The sequence below is a fragment of the Neophocaena asiaeorientalis genome, unplaced genomic scaffold (assembly GCF_003031525.2).
Source record: "Neophocaena asiaeorientalis asiaeorientalis breed wild unplaced genomic scaffold, Neophocaena_asiaeorientalis_V1.1 scaffold19, whole genome shotgun sequence".
In the NCBI taxonomy this organism is placed as follows: Eukaryota; Metazoa; Chordata; class Mammalia; order Artiodactyla; family Phocoenidae; genus Neophocaena; species Neophocaena asiaeorientalis.
In genome coordinates, this window is record NW_020173388.1 from 6,337,607 (window position 1) to 6,358,366 (window position 20,760).

General features: G+C 39.8%; 2 protein-coding genes across 17 annotated transcripts in view; one reads left to right on the plus strand and one right to left on the minus strand.

Moving 5' to 3' along the window:
• Positions 1-9,221, minus strand: part of FIP1L1 (factor interacting with PAPOLA and CPSF1) — a 65,391-nt gene extending 56,170 nt beyond the window's left edge. For 11 of the 16 annotated variants that reach the window (XM_024746650.1, XM_024746649.1, XM_024746645.1 and 8 more), the window contains exons 1-5: positions 8,901-9,221; positions 7,680-7,724; positions 7,537-7,576; positions 3,788-3,845; positions 2,586-2,689 (exon numbers count right to left, since the gene is read on the minus strand). In XM_024746650.1, coding sequence (XP_024602418.1) covers positions 2,586-2,689; positions 3,788-3,845; positions 7,537-7,576; positions 7,680-7,724; positions 8,901-8,985 — 332 coding nt within the window. In that variant the 5' untranslated portion in view covers positions 8,986-9,221. The remainder of the gene's footprint in view (positions 1-2,585; positions 2,690-3,787; positions 3,846-7,536; positions 7,577-7,679; positions 7,725-8,900) is intronic. The other 5 variants (XM_024746652.1, XM_024746643.1, XM_024746651.1 and 2 more) reach the window with 2 other exon arrangements.
• A 7,272-nt stretch (positions 9,222-16,493) lies between these two features.
• The window catches only part of SCFD2 (sec1 family domain containing 2), a 394,218-nt gene continuing 389,951 nt past the window's right edge, over positions 16,494-20,760 (plus strand). The window contains exon 1 of the mRNA XM_024746720.1: positions 16,494-17,471. Coding sequence (XP_024602488.1) covers positions 16,634-17,471 — 838 coding nt within the window. The 5' untranslated portion in view covers positions 16,494-16,633. The remainder of the gene's footprint in view (positions 17,472-20,760) is intronic.

A 20,760-nucleotide genomic window follows, 5' to 3' on the forward strand; every position in this document is an offset into this window, starting at 1 on the left:
TGGATATATCTTGAGATATTAAGGTTAAACAAGCTTTATACGCTTCAGAAAGATCTGTAACTTACTTTGAAATGCATAAAAAATACAAAATAAGGGGACTTCTCTGGAGGCACAATGGTTAAGACTCCACGCTCCCAATGCAGGGGGCCCTAGTTCGATCCCTGGTCAGGGAACTAGATCCCACATGCAAGCCTCAACTAAGTCGTTGCATCCCACAACTAAGGAGCCCATGTGCCGCAACTAAGAAGCCGGCAAGCCGCAACTAAGACCCAGCACAACTAAATAAATAAATAAATAATTTTAAAAAAGAAATACAAAATAAAAAAGATGGATTGATGAGTGGGTGGAGGCATGGAGATAGGCAGGTAGGTAGATAGATAGGTGATAAAGCAAACACAGCAAAATGTAAATTGTATAATCCAGGTGATGAGTAAATAAATGGGTGTTCACATCAGTTCCTTAAACTTCGAGTGTTCGAAAATTTTCGTAATCAATGTTGAGAAAAAAAGTTCAAAGACAATTGTGTTTTTAACACGCAGTCAATTTAGTGAATAAACACTTACTACTTACTATATTTAAGGCAATGTAAGGAATAGGAAAATTCATAAACCACTCAAAGAATTTAGAATCTAAAGGTAATAAACATGTGCAAACATAATTCAATCCATGAAACCGGAAATTTTGTTATAAGAAATAAAGTTCAGATAAAGTACTATGGGAGTCTATATGTATTTAATATTTGCATGCAAGTCCCACCCCAAAATTGGTCATATTAATAAAAAGTAATCACCATTTGCTTTAATTGTTCTGTACTTGAAAATACAAATAATTTTATATTAAATATAAGTATTTACTAAATATGCAATTGATTATTATAGTATTATGTTAGTGTTCCTTCTGCATAATGCAGATGGATAAAAGCCTATTAGCATAAAGGCTTACTAATATAGCTCAACACTAATTATTTACTTTAACTGGGGATGAGGAGAACATCAAGAGTTATCCTAACTTGAATAATTTAGTCTCTTCTCAAACCTGCTCCCTAAAAAAGTTGCTAGGGTCTTAAAATTACATCAGCAGTCATTATTATAATGCAAAACTGATTATGACAACTGAATTACCTTTAAGCTCTCCTTGAAATAACTTTTGAAAAAATTTCTCTACTGAAGAAATAAAAAATTCAAAAGGATTTATGTATATATTGGTTCATTTCAGATAAGGCTACTTAATGAACTATAGTGCAATTAATGAAAAGTTTACTTTATATTCCCAACGCACTAGTACCACATCATACATCCAATCTGAAAAGGATAGAGAAAACGTCAACTCATATTCTACCACCATAACAAAATCACAATATGTACTTTATTCCCTTCCAATCTTTCTGTAAGATTCTTTATGTGCTCAATGAGTCAATGACAGGCCATTCACTTGATCCAGCTTTACAGACTATAAACTTTGAGACAACGTATTGGCATAAATAGCATACAGGATAATTAACCACTTGAAAAATACACTATGAAAAGCAAAAAGAAATACTTTTGATATTGTTTTTATCAGACAAAAAAAATTAAAAACCTAAACTGAAGTCTGGATAAGTAATAAAATGTAAGAACAATATAGATGTAAACAGCAAATTAAGGTTTTCTAATTCTACTTGAAGAATCTGGGGACTTCCCTGGTGGTCCAGTGGTTAAGAATCTGCCTTCCAATGCAAGGGATTCAGGTTGTATCCCTGGTAGGGGAACTAAGATCCCACATGCCACAGGGCAACTAAGCCCGCGCACTGCTACTAAGCCCGCATGATGCAACTAGAGAAGCCCGCGTACTGCAATGAAGAGCCCATGCGCCTCAACGAAGATCCCGCGTGCCACAACTAAGACCTAATGCAGCCAAATAAACAAACAAACAAACAAAAAAAGCTGGGGCTTCCCTTGTGGCACAGTGGTTGAGAGTCCGCCTGCCGATGCAGGGGACGCAGGTTCGAGCCCCAGTCTGGGAGGATATCACATGCCGTGGAGCGGCTGGGCCCGTGAGCCATGGCCGCTGAGCCTGCGCGTCCGGAGCCTGTGCTCCACAATGGGAGAGGCCACAACAGTGAGAGGCCTGTGCACCACCCAAAAAAAAAAAAATCTGTATCACTCAATTCATTTGTAAAAACATTTCAATTTCAGGAATCAAAAACTGCTGCTTCCATGTAACTTTACCTAATTAACTTTATGTTTAAGAAAAAAATATTTTCATGGTGAAATTCCTTTTAGTCATGAGATATATTGATACTTGATATATAACACTGTATTAATTTTAGGTAAACAACATAATGATTTGATATATATATAAACTGCCAAAATGATTACAATAAGTTTAGTTAACATCCATCACCAAAGATAGTTACAAGTATTTTTTTCTTATGTCAACAGCTTTTACCTACTGTCTTAGCAACTCATCACGTGAAATTTTAACGAGTTCTTTCATATCATGGTAAGATGAAAAAATGTAATAACATTGGAATCAACCACCAATTGTTTGATATAGACACACTACCTTTGATTTAAGCACACAGTTGTTACTTAAAAATAACTTACCCATACTGTGGTGCTCCCGTTTTAATGTCTCCTATAGTGACATGAACATCATCCTCATCATCATCACTGTCGCTATCACTATCGTCTTCAGTCTCTGTCACTTTCTATATCAACATAAACAACCACAAAATACACTCAATAATCCATTTCAACGTCTGATATAAATAACTGAAAAGGTAACCATTTTGCATTTTTTGAGCTAATTCTAGAGAAAAAGTTCTACTACCTACTTCAACTCATTTACAACTTTGATGTTTTGCAATGATAAAAAGGGATAAGAATGTGAAGTAAACCCTTTTTTCAACATTGTCTGTTTGTAAATAACACATGTATTTTTTCCTACTATTTATAACTGCTCCTCTTGCACAAAGGATCTAAGGCAATGTACTAAAATACCTAGAAGATATTTTTAAAATATTTGAGGAATTCTTAGCAAAAAGAACATGAAGGTAAAGGGAAAACAACTAATTTTAAGGGTCACAGTGTCACCGTTAAAAGCACCAAATAGTTAAAAAGCAGCTCACTTATTCTTGACATTCATGTACACATAGAAAAGGTCCTTCATGCAAATGATTGAGGGAATACTTTGTTTCTATGAGTAAAAGTAGGGACATTTGTGAAAGCTTTATTTTGGCTCTAAAAGGCTGTTCTGTGCTTAGTCACATAATAGTAAATTTAAAAAGTAGATCACCAAGGCTAAATACTTTTTTGTATACAAGTTCAAGCTTGCAGAATAAGAATTTCCTTCTTTTTACAAGATTAAAACGTTAAAATACTCATGGGACCGATGATTTGTTCACCCCCCAAAATATCACTTTTAACAGGCATGAGGTCAGACTGTCATTTATATAAAAAATAATTTTTGCTAAAAAACTTGACAAACTTGAGTTGAAAAACTCAATGTCTGCTTTGAAAACCAGGCTCACCCAGTGGTCAATTGACCTATGACCACTGGGTTCCTTGGTAGCAACAAACATCAAGCCTTTGCACATGCCCCATTTCATCTGAACTCTCCTCCCACTATTTCTTCTCATGGTTACACTTTTTTGACGGCACCAGATGACACAGGAGATATAAAAGGGGCCCGATTATGCAAAATATTGGCAATCATGTTAAATTCTGGTTTTCTTCCTAAGTGAACGGGAAGCTATTGATAAAGATTTTAAACAGATAAGTAACCAGATCTCAAAGCCTTATGTTACCGGTTTAGGTACGCCATTTTCAGGAGTTTCATCTTCAATTCCCGATGGAGGGTTAGCACTATAACAACAAAAATAAGTACACAACTGGTATTACTTTTCTGAAGTACAGACGGAGCATGCTAGTATTTTTAATCTATGTCTGATAGTTTCCTGAAATTACTGTCTCCACCAGAGACGAAAAAAGATGGTAAAAACTGCCTGTCCTATTCTGCTATTCCTAATGCCCTACATAAAACGTGTACACTCAACACTGGAAGTAGAATGGAATTGCCTCCACAATTTGTTAACGAGGCCAAATTTGCAACTTGACGGTGGGGTATAATTTGAGTTTTTACATTTTTAAAATATGCATCATACTTGATCAATTTTATTTATCCTAAAACTACACTGAACTTCAAGGTACCCTAGGAATTGCCAAGGGCTATGTAACACACAGTTTCCTCTTTTCCCTGGTGCCCAAGGAACTCAGATGTGCAGTATGATGACGTTAACTCAGTACTGAGTTAACACACATGCTTCTTCCTAGTTTTCTGTTTCATCTGTCTTATTGGATATATGTCCTTTGTTGTATAAAAAACAAATTTTAAGATTTAAAAAAAAGTTTACTTTCATGTAAAGACTGCCTTCCAATTTGACACTAAGGAGCTCCAGACCTAATTTTGATGCATTAAAAAATAATTACTTTTTTAAAGCCAGTTAATACTTGAATTTGCCCTGTTACAACAAAATTGACATATAACAATAAACACTTATTCTCAAGAGACTCAAGCATGTGGCCATTAACCATGAAATAAAACTTCTAGTACCACGGTGCAAATGGTTCCTTATATTTTTAATAATTATGATTTTGAAAGTGGGAATTAACCATTAACCTCATTTTATAGATGAAGAAATTGAAATACAAGGCAACTGACAATTATTTAGTAGCATTTCTAGGGAAAATGTCCAGATGTTGATATAGTGCAAAGCTGTTTTCACTGGGTTTCTGCTAATCTCTTCTAAACTTCACTTTTTGTCAAGTAGTTTCTATATAAACCAATTTAATCTCTATAGTGGTATTCTGTAACACAATCTCCAAACAAAGCAAAATGAAGGACAAAACCTGAAAACTTATCTGTTAAATTTTCATAGTTGTAATGCTTGACCCTCCCCCCCAAAAAATGCAATTATAATTATTCAGTGCATTTCTCAGATGTAAGTTGAGCTTGTTCTTTATGTCACAAAACAGTATGTTTAGCCACAACTTTGAAATAAAACAAGACAATCAGAGACAGCACAGTGCAATGGCTAAGAACAGTTTTAACAATGGGCCAATCACAAAGAAGCTGGGGAAAACTAATAGCAAAGACTCGGCTCAGGTAGGGCAACGAAGTAGGTACTGCACTGGATAGTAGAACACAGGTTTGGCAGAGCTCTCTTCCCCAATAGACTTTTGAAAGTTTTAATTCTCTATCACCATTAAAACACTAGAAACATGATAAAATTATAAGCTTTATCTAGAAAAATAACATTTTAAGGGTAGATCTTTTCCTTTGGATGAAATAAACTTAATAGCTTTCCAAATAAAATGTTAATAAGGAATATGAAGACATTTTGACAGTGATAGGGAAGGGAGAAGGGTTCCTCTCCAATCAATTTAATCAAGCTGTGTATTGAGGAATTAAGGAATATTTAATCAGAAAATAAGCTTCAAGAATTATAGCCAAGAATATTAACAAAGTAAAATAAAAATTAGTTCACAAAAATGTGTATCTGATTGTTATCATTAATTTCTTGATCAACTGAAAAATCAGAGTATGAAGAAATATTACTTTCATAACTATTAAACTACACAAATCCCAACTCTGTGGTTAACTAAAAGTAGGGTTTGGAACTGGGTTGGATATATCCATTTCAAAACTAAATGACAAGGGCTTCCCTAGTGGTCCAGTGGTTAAGACTCCAAGCTTCCACTGCAGGGGGCGGGGGTTCGATCCCAGGGGGATGTTCTGCATGCCACCAAAGGCGGACAAAAACAAAAAACCAAAAACCAAAAAACCCTAAATGACAAGATTTCAGATAGATTTCAGATGATACAGCAATGAATAAAATAAATAAAAACAAAAAAATTCTTCCAACATAGGGTTTTGTTTTTTGTTTTTTTTTTTTTTTTGCAGTACAAGGGCCTCTCACTGTTGTGGCCTCTCCCGTTGCGGAGCACAGGCTCCGGACACGCAGGCTCAGCGGCCATGGCTCACGGGCCAGCCGCTCCACGGCATGTGGGATCTTCCCGGACCGGGGCACGAACCCACGTCCCCTGCATCGGCAGGCAGACTCTCAACCACTGCGCCACCAGGGAAGTCCTATAGGGGTATTTTTAAGCAAGGAACAATAATCTCAGCACCCCCTGAGCTGTTTCCACTTCTCACTTCTTCCCTCCATTAACTTTTTAAAAAATAACAGCTTTGAGATACAATTCATGTACAACACAATCCACTCATTTGAAGTGTACAACTGAAAGGTTAAGTATATTTACAGAATGGTGTATGTATGTATGTATCTATCTAATTCCAGAACATTTTCATCACCCCACAAAGAAACCTTATATATTTGTAGTCGCTCTCCATTTTCCCCTGTCCTGGTAACTACTACTTTCTGTCTCTTTGGATGTACCTATTGTGTACATCTAATATAATAAGAAACACAAAATGTAGTTCTTTGTGACCGGCTTCTTTCATTTAGCATGTTTTCAAGGTTCATCCATGTTGTAACACATATCAGTACTTCATTTCTGTTTACTGCCAAATAGTATTTCACTGTATGGATATACCACTTTTCTAAATCTATCCATTTGATGGACACTTAGGTTATTTCCATTTTTTGGCTATTATGAATAATGCTGCTATATATGGTAGCTCTACGTTTAACCTTTAGAGGAACTATCAGACTGTTTTCCATAATAGTTGCACCATTTTACAATCTTACCATCAGTGTATAAGGGTTCCAATTTCTCCGTATCTTCACAAGCACCTGTTAACTATCTGTCTTTTTGATTACAGCCATCCTAGTGGGTGTGAAGTCGTTTCCTCCCCTCTTTTTAAACCCAAATATTCTTTAAAAGTCCTTTTTGTAATCACGCCTCCCCCACTATAAGACACTAAGGCATCTGGTCAGTGATGTCAGCATATCCATGTACTTGTACCCATGAGCGATTCTGAAATTTAGAATAAGTTTCTGGCTCCCTGATATGTTCTGTAAATGATACTCAGACCTTTCTAGTAATCTAACAAAGGCAATCAATCTTATAACAAATTCATTAATTCCACTTCGAATTTTAAATAAATACGAAACATTGAAATTATAACCACAATGCATTACACCATCAAAAATATTAAGTTGTAAAAGTAGTTGCTCAAGGAATTCTTTATTTAAAAAAAATTTTTAAGTTAAAACTTTTTTTCTTAGTAGTCTGATGGTTATACTGTATACTCCACTATTGAGCTCATTTAAGAGTACAAAGTTACTTAATAGTGAAAAATATCCAAACCCTTACTTCAAAAACATTTTGTCCCCTGGACTACTAGCAAATAAACAGAATTGGTATAAGACTACATCCTGAAATAGTAATAAACTATAAAGGACTCAGTGTCTTGCTATCTTTGTCAAAATGTAATCAAACCAATGATTATAACAAAATAATTCTGACAATCTGCCGACAGAAGCACCGTACCTCGCAATCTGCAAAAGCATCAACAAGAAATTTCACTAACCTGGCATTTTCTTCTTCTGGCCTTTCAACTTCATTTTCATCTACCAAAAAAAATACATAAATAAATAAATAAAATTAACAAACAAACCACTCTTAAAGAAACCAGTATTATGAAAATCTGAAGTGATCATCACAAGCACTAACCTAGGTCCTTTGCCAAATCACTGTGCACATGCACGTCCCATGGGCCTATAAGCACATCCAAAGTTAGATCACCTTATAATGACTTAACAAGATATGTCTTTTATGAAAAATAAAGAAATAAAAAAAGTCAGACTTTACTTCTATAAAAATAAACTTAAGAAGTATTACAGATTTCTAGACCTTTGTAAAAGAAACCCTATACATTTACATTTCAAACAGTACTACGAATGCTAAATCTTGCCGCCAAAGACAAAGTGTTTTACAAGTTTATCAAAATCAAAGTTTGTCGAAGTCACATTATCAAGGAGCTGCGTGGTGCCCAAACGTGCACTTTTACTAAACTATCCTAAAGACAATCAAGAATACGCATTTTAGGCAAGGAACAAACATTAACTTTCAAATCTGGTACCGGCAACAGACAAGAAGGGACTGTGACTTCATGGAAGTTAAAAGCCAGATGTCCCTTTCAAGGGGGAAGTAAAAGATGCAGTAAACTTATTTTATGAAAAAGCTATACACGAGGTGATACTGAAAACCATAAGCCTAAGGGACATGAGGTACTTCTATGTGGGTTAAAACGCAGTCTCTTAAAAAAGAAAAACTTCACCTTAATACAGGAGACATTCGGGGTTTTCTTTATGGGCCATAATGTATTCCATCTCTTTCTCTCTCTCTCTTTTAATTAATTATTTTTAAAGCACGACTTTCACACAAGGAGGTACCCTTGCAGGTGCAGTCCATACAAACTGACCATCAAGAAACAAGACGTTAGTTTTACAGCATCAACTTTATTTAGCTATTATTACAGAATGACTGTTCCTGGCACAGGAAGGGCATCCCACAGTCAAGGGGCAAGAAGAGACACACCAACACAGCTTAGAATCGATATAAGAAAACAAGAGGAAAAGAGCACAGAGGCGAAGCGGCCGAGAAGCCCGGGCGGAGTGGACGGCGAGGCTGGGGGCCCGGCCCCTAGCCCCCTGCCCAGCGGGGTCCCAGCCGCCACCTGGTGGGTGCGTGTTGGGGGCGTGGGCTGGGCGGGAGGAGGCAAGGGGGGCGGGGGACGCGCACGCCGAGCTCGGCCTAAGTCAGGCCGCATGAGGCTCCATGCAAGAGGCCCCAGGCGGCGGTGAGAGGGCCCCAGGACGCCGGCCTTTTGCGGGCCGGAAAGGGAGGCCTGAGAGAACCCGGGAGAGAAAAAAGGGACAGGAAGTTCCGTACCGCCATAGAGCCACTCTTCCTCCTCATCCCCTCCGGTCCCGCCGCTCAGCTCCGACACTAGGCGCTCGACCTCGCCGGCCGACATGGCCGCCCCGAGCACAACTTAAAGGCGGCGATCAACAGCCCCCTCCAACCCTTCCCCAGCCTCGCTGCCCGGGGTCTCGAGAGGGGCGCGAACCCGCCGGCGAGCGAACGAAGAAGGCGCGAGACTCAAATCCGGGGTACGTGGCCCCGGCGGCGGAGGCGGCAAAGAACACGACTCCGGCGCCGCTCCGCCCGCGCCCGCGCACGCGCAGCAGCACCCAAGCAGCGCGGAGTCTCTAGGTGGCTTCGCTTCCGCGGCGGCGGCCACCTGAGCCTGGTTGCGCCTGCGCACCGTAGTTGACCCCGCCTCCACGGGATCTCGCTTGCCTTTTAGCGTGGCTTTCTCCCGTGACGTTTTACGTAGGCTACGATTCCCCTCCCCCAACGTTCTTTCTGATAACCTGTATTGCTTTTGTTGGAGAGTGCACCGTCGTTATTTACTGCGTGTGATGCTTTCTTTCTCGTTTTGTTTTTTTAAAATCTTCCGGAAGGCCTTGTTTCATTCTTTACTTGTATCAGGCTTGATCCATAATCGCCTTATCAGTCCCTGTTTCTCATTAAAGAAGAAATCATAATTCATGCCCACTTTCCTGAAAAATTAATTTTAACAGCAAACAAAAGCCAAACTAAAAAATGAATAATGCATTCTCTTTGTCAAAAAGTCAAAGACCTTCTCATCCACTACCCTCCTTTCCAGAAGTAGCCCTTGTTTTTCTGTTTCATGTGCAGCATTATGAAATTTTATACATATTTGCTACACGTGTATTGTTTTCGTGAAAGGACCTGAGATTAATGAGTCTTAAGGGGTACAATATTGTATGTATAATTGTGTAGATTTGTTTATTTGATTGGTTGGTTTGGTTGTTTCTTTTTTTTCTCAGCACTGTCTTGGAGGTCCTTTCCATATTTGTGTATGTCAAACTATGTTCATTTTTTAAGTGCTTCATCATATTTTTTCATTTATTTATTTAACAATTATTGAATATCTGCTGTTTAAGAACTTAAGAAATAAAAGTATGAGTAAAGCACAGCCCCTGCCCTTGAGAGCTCTCAATTTATTGAGAAAGGCAGAAGGGTGGTAAACAATTAACTCACCTACAAGGGAAAGGTGGGTACTAATAGAAGCACAAAGTGTTTTTAAACCACCAATGCCACACCATCTCATGCTATTTAAACAAATCATGTGGTTTTAATCTCCCTAACCTTTGAACATTCCTGTATTGCTATTCTCAGCCTCCCTTATCTGAAGGGGATAGATAATCCCTTGTGTATTTCTAAAGTCTGTTGAGATATAGTCAACTTTTGAAATCTTTCCTGAACCCCATTTCTTTATTTATTCTATAAATACTTATGCAGGGCCTACCAAGTGCCAAGGACTCTTCTAAACTATGTAGATTCAGCAATGAGTAAAACAAAGTCCTTCCTCCTGTGAAGTTTTCATTCTAATGAAAGGGAGACAGACAATAAACATATAAATGTACAGTATGTCAGATAGTGATAAGGGTTATAAAGTAGGGTAAGCAGGAAAGGGGGACCCCGAGCAAAGTGATGAAGAGGGATAGGATGCAATTCTATATCAAGTGGTCGGGGAAAGCCACTCTAATGAGGTGGTTCAAAAGTAGAGACCTGAATGGAGAGAAGTAAACCGTTGTGGATTTCTGGGAGAAGCCCTATCAGGTGGAGAGAATAGGAAGTGCAAAAACCCTGAGGCAGAAGCGTACTTGGAGCATTCAAAGAACCCCAAATGTAGCTGGAGTGGAGTGAGGGAGAGAGGATATGTAGATGAGATTAGAGTTATTCTGGAGTGGGTAGTGCAGAGCTAATCATTCCTTTCTGAACAGTATGCTGATTCCGTGGCATGTGTCTATCACATCATATAGTAATTATTTGACTACATATCTGTTTCCCTAAGACCACCAAATCCTCCCTCAAACAGGGCATCTTCTTATGTGTCGTTCTAATTCCTGGTGTGTTGCCTAGCACTTAGGAGATCTTCTTGGCCTCTGCTGACAGTAACAAAGTGAAGATTTGACATTCTGCTCGAGAGTGTCATAAGGCACTCACTCACAGTCCTGTCTGTTTATGTTTCTATTTATCATTCTATGAGTCTGTAATGATGGTTTCATGGGAGAACCAACTGCCTTTTGCTGAAGAGCCTCTTCTTTCAGCTGCCTGAAATGAGCTTGTCTTTCAAGGCATTACTTAAACTGAAGAACTGATGAATAATAATTGATACATCAGAATTGCCTTCATGGTGGAGGTAGCACTTGAGCTAAGCTTTGAAAATGAAGATTTTCACAATCAGAGAAGCCCATAAATCACTAATAACCACTCTTAAAAAACCTCTTCCTTACTTGCTTCCAAACTGAGTTCTTTGCCTGGATAGACTTCCTTAGTTAAAGGTATCTTTATCTCCCACCAGGGGAGACTTCAAAGACAGGTAGCTTGAAGATATTATATAAAATTATGACCTTATCAAACTACGATACTCCATATATTCTGATATTTGTTTTCCATTGTGTGTGTGTGTGTGTCTGTGTGTGTGTGTCTGTGTTGGTGTGTGTGTGAGAGAGATCTGCTGGTTCTTGGCAAAAAAAAAAAAAAAAAAGCCGAAAACAACAAAGCAACAGTGTTAATGTATCTATCTCTGAGAAGTACTGAAAGGGAATGCTCGGTAGATGATGATTAAAATGATGAGAGGAGGTAAAGATCAAATAAAGGTGCCTTGCTCAGTATTTAGTAGATAGTAAGTACACATAGATGTGTTTTGAATAGATATGGCATTTAGGCTCGACTATACTATTCACTGCCAGCTTTAGTTATGTCATTTCAATGTTCCTCACTTTCCTTATCAGTAAATTGATATATTAAAATAGCATTTTATACCCACTTCTTTGAAGGATAACAAAGGTAAAATGAAGTTTCAAACGTGAAAGCATTTGACAAATTAGAGGTGACTGGTAAAAGGAGTTTTCATATATTGAGGTAGGGGGAAGTCATTCTGGCTTATCTGTGAGTTAACTTGAATTTTATGCTAACTAGCCTGTTTGTGGCCAATGAAACATACTTTGTACCTCTTCTTTAATTATGAAAGAAAAGGGCACGTTGACCAGAAGTAAAGAATGTCCATGTTAAAAATAAAGATTAGGGACTTCCCTGGTGGTCCAGGGGTTAAGACTTTGCGCTTCCACTGCCAGGGGCGTGGGTTTGATGACCCGTGAACTAAGATCCCTCATGCCATGCAGCCAAAAAGTAATAAGTAAATAAGTAAGTAAATAAATAATATTAAATGCCTCCTTTCCTGGGACACCAGAGCTGGTACTCCTTCAATGATAAGACTAACTTTCCAGGTGCCAAGGCCATACTATTCGCTGTGTACCTGCTATCTTTTTTCTCTTTTTTGAAACCACGTAAGAATGTATCCCTGACTTGTTTGATGTTCTTTCTTCTGATAAGACATAAAACTGTGCTGAAGAGTATGCTTCTCCGGAGCAGTTCCTCAGAATTATCTGAGAGGCTGTCTTCCAGGCTATAGTCCTCCGTCTGGCAAATAAAACTCTTTTCTATGCTATTATAAATTGTTTATTGATTATTTTCTTCAACATATGTTATGGTTTAGGCCTTTTGTCCTTTGAACATCCTGAGAAACTGCACATGTGTAGAGTTTTCCTTTGTCTCTAGGTACCACAACAAGGAATTAAGCCTCAATTATCCATCTTCCTCTGCATTCTGATATATGTTAACACTAAATTCTATGTTGCTAGTTGTTTCTGGCAATTGTATCATCTATTCACATCTACACTGCTATGTAAACTTCACATTCTTTAAGGGTGAAAACAAAATTTTTTGTTCACCAGATTCTCTCTTACAATATCAAGCAAATGGGAAGTGCTTAGTAAATCCTTAAGTGTTGATCATGAACAGAGAGGACTTAGAAATGAGATGGAGATAGGCTTGATTTTATGAGAATAGAAAATAATTGCTAGCTATTTTGAGCAGAAAAGTACAAATCACATTTAAATAAGGTACATCTGATGGTCTTAAGCATGCAATTTTAGCAAGAATTCATCTAACTCTGCCATGATGTCTGAGATGAAGAAATCAAATTTTTCCTGGGTTTTCTTCTCTTTTCTGTCTACCCTGTCCCCCAAGGTTATTTCATCCAACCCCATGACTTTTAATACTGTCTATGTGATATATATCCATGACTCTCAATTTTCTGTCTGCATTCTTAATTTATCATTAAGCTCAGGACAAGCTGCTCACTCAGATGCTTCACCTGATGCCTCTCTTGGGTATTTAATAGGCATCTCAAACTTATGCCCAAAACAGAACTTGTGAATTCCCTTTCCAAACCTGTCCTATCCCACTTCCATTCTCTCCCAAGCTTCTCCGTCATATTATGAATAACCACCATCCAACCAGTTGTTCAGCCAAAACCTAAGGAATCATCCTTGATTCCCCTCTTTCCCTCTTGAGTCCCTCTCACGCCTATAAAAATCCATTAGCAAGACCTGTTACTTCTTCCTACAAAATATATCCCAAATCTGTCTACTTCTCTCCATCTCCACTGTCTACTTCTCTCCATCTCCACTGCAATTCAAGTAACACAAGCCCTTCAATAGTTTCCTGTTACACATAAAATAAAATCCAAACTTCCTACCACGTGACCTATAAGCCCCTTCATGATCTGGCAGCCCTTTGGGTGGTATGTAGCTGTACAGGTTGTGTATTGCCAAACTTTATGCAGTCCCCCACATTTCCTCATTCTGAGTCACTTTTTGTCAACTCTTTAAGTGTCATTCCCTTACATACTCTATGCTTATCCCCTCCCAGTTTCTTCAGGCCTGAATTCCAACTCTGTATCTAACTCTCAGTCCCTAACTTTGTTCCATTATATATACATGTCCCACATTCTCAGTATTTTAGCAGAGATGTCTCTACTCATTCACTGAAACTGAAATCTAACTTCCCTCCAGGGACAGCACATCATCCTCATCCTTCTCTACTGTAGACCCACCATTTTTCTTCACCCAGTTGTACTATGGAGCCTGGAGGAAGTATTGCCATTTCCTTTGCTCTGGTGGGCCACTACCAGACTGTTATGGTGCCACTTTCTTTTGAAAATCCTCCTCCTTGCCAGTGCATACCTCCTTATTAACCACCTCTGCCTCTCTCTCTTCATTTCCCCTTATTCACAGATGATGTTGGGGCCTGGTACAGAGTCTTCCGTTCCTTTACCACTTGGCATCATAACAAGTAACTTGCACATTCTGCTCATCTGTTTTTTGATCTCCTAGAATCTAACTATTCAACAATCTTCATTCATCCACATCAGCAGTCTGCATTTAGGGCCACATTATGGATCTCATTATATCCTAGAACTGTTCCCTCCTTGAATTTTAGGGGCCAAGTTACTTTCTTTGAACCTAATTTCATATTCTGCCAACTTTTTTTTTTTCAGATTCCATCTCACTTTTCCCTTTTCTGTCACTCACTACTGTTGACCACTCTATTCTTTTTGAAACTTGCCCCTTGCTTTTCTAGTTCCTAGCTCCTATTTCTTCATGGGCCTCTCTTCAAACAGTACATTCAAGTTATACTAAACCATTTGCAGCTCCAGAGAACATGCTGTAAGGTTTCATACTTCTATACCTTTGTTCATGCTGCTCTCTTTTTTTTTTTTTCTTTTTTGCGGTACGCAGGCCTCTCACTGTTGTGGCCTCTCCCGTTGTGGAGCACAGGCTCCGGACGTGCAGGCTCAGCGGCCATGGCTCACGGGCCCAGCCGCTCCGCGGCATGTGGGATCCTCCCGGACCGGGGCACGAACCTGTGTCCCCTGCATCGGCAGGCAGACTTTCAACCACTGCGCCACCAGGGAAGCCCCATGCTGCACTCTTTGCTCTGCTGCCAGGAATGCTCCTCCCCATCCTGTACACCTGGTGAACACCTGGTTTTCTTTGAAGGCAACTCAAAACTTATGTCCTATATGAAACTTCTTCTGACCGCTTCCCTTTTTGCTTCACTTAGTCAGAGTTTATTTTTCCCACTTTGTAACTCTTGAACATTTTTTTTTAAAAAAAACGTTGCTCTGGGACTTCACTGGAGGTCCAGGGGTTAAGACTATGTGCTCCCAATGTAGGGGGCTCTGGTCCAGGGGTTCGACCCCTGGTTGGGGAACTAAGATCCTGCATGCTGCATGGTGCAGCAAAACAAACAAACAAACAAAAAATTAAAAACATTGCTTCTGTAATGTTTTATTGCATTTGCTTGCTTTACATGTGTGGGTTCTTTTATTTCAGATTCTTCTGAAGGCAAGACTGTGGCTTACTTCTATTTATATCCTCAGTGTCCAACACGGTGTCTGGAATATTGTACATGTCCATTAAAAGTTGGTTGAATATATTATTTATTTTACTGATATGAACAGAGCATTTATTCAACAAACATTTATTGAATACCTGTTATTTTCTAGTGTTGGGGATACCAAGCTTCTAGCGCACCATCTAGCAGAACAGATATGTTAAGGAAAACAGGTATGTTAAAACTTACGCCAGATATGGCAAGTACTTAGCAGAGGTGTAAATTTTTCATGGATCAGGTAATATATCTTATTAACCACTGTATTTTGGAGCCTAACTCAGTGATTACACTTAATAAGTGCTTTATAAATAGTGATTGAATGAACTGAACCTGTAAAACATTCTGGGATCAATCTGTTGACTTCATTGTGCAGCTGTTTAATGTTCTAAGCCGGGATAGCTGGAGAGAAATAGAGAAATCATGAAGGCTTTTGGTGCCGTTATGACGCATCTGGCTGTATTCTGTAGGCAACTGGGCCAGGAGAGGATTTTAAGCAGAAAAATAGTTGAACAAGCTTAGTGTACTAGGAAGCAAACTGAATGGAAGGGAGAAGAGATGGAAAACTGGGAAATGATGGCGGGGGGAGGGTCACTGCTATTGTTCAGTTGACCGAAGACGGTGGATTAAGGCAGTGAGAGGAAGGATAGATGAGGAGAAAGGGCTGGATTCTAGATTTTTGAAGTGGATCAAGATTTAGTGCCAATGAGATGAGGGAAGGAAGATGGAGAAAGTGAAAGAGAAACCGTTATGTCTGTTAGAGGTTTGTGTCCAATAATGTATGTGATAGTAATGTATAAACTAAGAAACATCACACAGCAGTTGGTTGTTTTTATCTTCTCTGGCTGCTCTTAGTTTTGCTGGGCAACACATCACTTTAAAAGAAATGCGTTCAGATCCAAGGAAAATATCATATTTAGAATTAGGATTTATCATTCCTGAGATTTCTCAAGGAGCAGCGAAGATAATCCGAGCAGAGAGGGAGACGAAAAGAAAATCCCTCAGCTCCTTCTTGGGCAGCTCCTTTCCACTTCCCCGAACTTTCGAGGCACCCGGGAGCCTCGGAGCCCCGCCCGTTTATTCCCAGCCCTCACCATTCTTCCGCGACGTCTCCCCGCTAGCCAATCACGCTCCGTAACGTCATTACTATGCGCCCACACTGGATGAGTCGGAGGCCGTCCCACGTGTACTGTGTTGACTGTCAATGTCTCCGGCAGCCCAATTCCCGGAAGCTGTGAGTTCTGAGAGAAGTTCCTGCGCTCGGTGCCCTGAGTCTGCGAATCCCCACCATGAGCACCCCAGGCGTGCTGACCTTCACCCAGCAAGCCTGGGAGCAGGTCCTGGCCAAAGTGAAACGGGCCGTGGTCTACCTGGACGCCGCCTGCGCCGAGAGCCTGCACTGGGGCTGCGGGTCCTCACGGCTGCTGGAGGCGGTGGGGAACTCTGCGTGTTACCTGAGGGAGTTCGAGCCCGCCGCAGTTGCTGGCGGAGCCGAGCAGCCCAAAGCGGTGTTTGTGTTGAGTTGCCTGCTGAAAGGCCGGACCGTGGAGACCCTACGGGACATCATCTGCCGCAGTCACTTCCAGTATTGTGTGGTGGTCACGGCTGTGAATCACGCAGTCCACCTCACGGCTAATCACGTGCCGCCGGCGGCGGCGGCTGAGCTGGAAGGGCAGCAGCTAGTGTTCGAGCAACTGGAGGAGAAGCTGTGTGAGTGGATGGGCAACATGAACTACACGGCTGAGGTGCTGCACGTCCCGTTGTTACTCGCATGTGCTGCTCCCCACCTTGCCTTGACTCCAGCTTTTGCTTCCCTTTTCCCACTATTACCCCAGGATGTGCATATCCTCAACCGTGCCCGATCGGACAAGAGGAGGCTGGGAAACCTGGCTGAGGTGGATGCCACTACCCTAACCCCTGAGCTGCTGCTGACGATTAGGTGCCTGGTGTCCGGCCTCAGTTCCCTGTGTGAGCATTTAGGGGTACGGGAGGAGTGTTTTGCTGTAGGTTCCCTCAGTCGGATCATCGCTGCAGATCTGGCCAATTTTGCTCCCGCCAAGAACAGGAGGAAGACCGCCACAGGCAGGGCATCAGTGGTCTTTGTGGACAGAACTCTGGATCTCACAGGTAAGTGGCGTTTGCTGTGGAAGGCTTCATAACCGCTTTCCAAAGTGCTGGGACTTTCATTGATTCAACATATATTTTATTGACCTCTAACTATGTGTCAGGTTGAGAAGTCAAAGAAGAGCTAGATGGACACAGTCCCTGATCCCACAGTTTATCGTCTAGAGGGGGGATACAGACAAGCAAATCAGCAAATTTGTTAAATGCTATCTTGGGTAAATACATCCTCAGCGTGCACTGCCCTTTAAAACAAGAACTGCATCTAGCCCAGAGATTGGAAAACCAGCCTTATGCTGACATGGAGGAGAACTGTCCACCTGGGAACCTTTTAGACATGTGCAGATATCAGTATTCACAACAATCCTTCATAAGAAAGCTTTAAGTTGTTGGAGAAGTATTAACAGATGAACAAGTGGAGGTAACCTGTACCACAAAACACGAAAATATTACACTTAGTTGACTTTCAAGTTTCTTTACATGAGTGTTAATAAATGAGGCTGAACTTAAATTTCACCAGAAAATGAGGCTAAACAGAATTGTAGAAAATATGTACAATTGTATTTAGTCTCATTTTCTGGTGAAAATATTTTCAAACGTTCATTTATTCTTAGCTCTCATTCTATTGAAGATTGGGTAATCCCAAATTTTAATAATATTTATACACATAAGTAACAAATGTTACTCTTAAAAATAGGTGAAGAAAAAACATTTTCTGATATTTGACATGTGCATTTATTTTCAAAGGTCAACTTTATTGTTCTCTAATTGGGTAGATGTAATGCTGCTGGTAGTGTAGGCTGGCCACACCCAAGTTCAGGGAGAATAATCAGGAAACTGACTTTGGCAAGCATTCCCTTCAGTAGGTTAAAAAAAAATGTCAAATGAAGTTAAAAAAACCACAACAGGTGCATTTGAATTTTTGACCTTATAAGATTCATTTTCAGATCATAAAATAGAAAGTAAGCTAACTGGTAGTAGTGAGATGTAAGCTTAATTATGTGACTGAAGTAACCAGGTGCTCAGCCTGTCAGTGTGATTTAAATAAAAGTAATCATTGTAACACCCCTGAACTCTTAGAGGATTAAAAACACCTGATGAGTGAGTATATGCTTGTTGAGTTTTTGAGTGGGTGGTACATACTGCTTATGCTTCTATTTCTTTTTGCCCAAAATGTGACATATTGTTTCATAATTAATCAAGGTCACATATTTTTGTGTCCCCCCCGCCCAAAGACTCCAGTTAGGCAAACTTTAATGTCCTGGCCATCCAGCATCATAGCAACTACTCCTTTATATATTATGCATCTCTTCCTTGTATATGACTCTTCTAAATACAGAAAAAAACAAGGTAAGTGTAGCTTCTTGTCCTCTAAAAGCTTACTATACGAAGTAGTCAAGAATGATTTAGAAAATAAGGGCGCTAGGAAGACAAAGTTGCCATTCAGCACAATTATTTTATACTTTGTCTCGCTTCAAGCCTCCAGATTTCCCTCCCCATGTTCGCCCCCTCAGCTTTCTTGCTTTTATATAAGCCACCAGAAAACTGTATCTTCTTATCACTAAGTCTACCAACCTTTTTACCTCTGTACCCCACATATTTTTCTTTCCTTCCTTCATATTAAAAGATGTACTGTTCCTGCTACTATCTAGTGCCAACTTTTCCTCCTCTGCAGACTAGATCTTTTCCTTTTTCACTTCTCTCATAGGTTTACTTCTTTCAAATACCCTCCCCTTTCCTAGATGATCATTTTTTGTTTAAAAAGTCTTTTCTACTAGGTTTTCCCCATCAAAATACACACAGAATGGAACATCTCCTTTCTTGACCTCTCAGGCTCAGTATCATTTTTGCTCCATTTTTAGCAAACTTAGAAATTTGTACTTGCTGTCTCTATAATCATCTGCTTCAATTTTCCCTTGATTTCAATTAGGCTGTTTGCCTCTCAGTACTCCTCAGAAACTTCCTTTGTCAAGATCACTGGTGGCCTCCATGTCACCAAATCCAATATTCAATTATCAGAATCCATTTTACTCAGTCTGAAAGCAGCATTTGTCACAACAGAGTAGAGGATGTAAATAGTTTAAAAAAATACAAATATTGAAGTACAGAAGACATACAGATCATGCAGTTTCTTGTGTAATCCCATCAAAACATAAAACTGGCGACATGGTATTTGCTTGCTCACAACCCTCCCATCACACCCACTATCAAATCTAAGTTCCTTAGCACGGTTTCCAAGGCCATACGTCATCTGCCTGTGTGTACCTATCCCACCTCATCCCTTATTGATCTCCCCACACACACTGCTCTCCTGGCATGCTGGCCACCTTGCCATTTCTCAACATGCGAAGTATGTCCCAGCCCCAGGGCCTTTCATGTTCTTGTGCAGCTCAGCCTGGAATGCTCTTCCTTCAGGTGTCTACATGGTTTTGTCGCTCACTTCCTTCGAATCTCCACTCACATGTCTCCTCCTCAGACAAGCCTTCCCTGACCACTCTCTTTAGACGCTGTCTAACCCCTTACCCTGCTTTATTTGTCATAGTCTTTACCACTACCTAACATGCTAATTGATTGTCAGTTGCCTGTCTCCTCCCGTTTGAACGGAAGCTCGTGAAGGGAGGGGCTCTATTTTGTTTACTGTTTATTAACTAGCACTCAGAAGAGTGCCTTGAAAATAGTAGGTATTCAGTAAATATTTATTGAATGAATGGATGAATGAACAGGTGAATTAAAGGTTGCTGCCAACTAGACTTTCATTGAGGTTAGTATACTTATTTTTTCTGATTGAAAATACTTCTGAGATTCCTGAGTTGCATCACTAGTCATTCACAAATGCAGCGGGGCACACATTTTCTGAATATTCTAAAATTTGACAATTTGGGCCCACAGTAGTATTTGAGAAAGGAAATAATAATATTAACTAATCATATTTATGTGATTATTTAATGGATAAAAATCACTTCCACATTACCTTATTTGATCTCAACAAATTAGGTGAATTAAGTATTATCTATCATTTCAAGAATAAAAAATTGAGGCTCTGAAGTTCTTCTTTACTGGAAAAAAGAAAAGCAGAAACATTAAGTAGTAGGCCAGATGTGACAGGATTGCTCCAATATTTCTGTTAGTGTCTGAGGTCAGCATCTTTTGTTTTGTGAATTGTCAGAGTTAAGTGCTCACTTTCTTTGTATTTGTTTAGGATCCTTCTGCCAGTAGGTGGGCTTCCAGGGTGTGCTTTAAATTGGTGATGGTACTCATTAAGCAAACTGGTGTGGGAGAAGACATTTTAGGTACA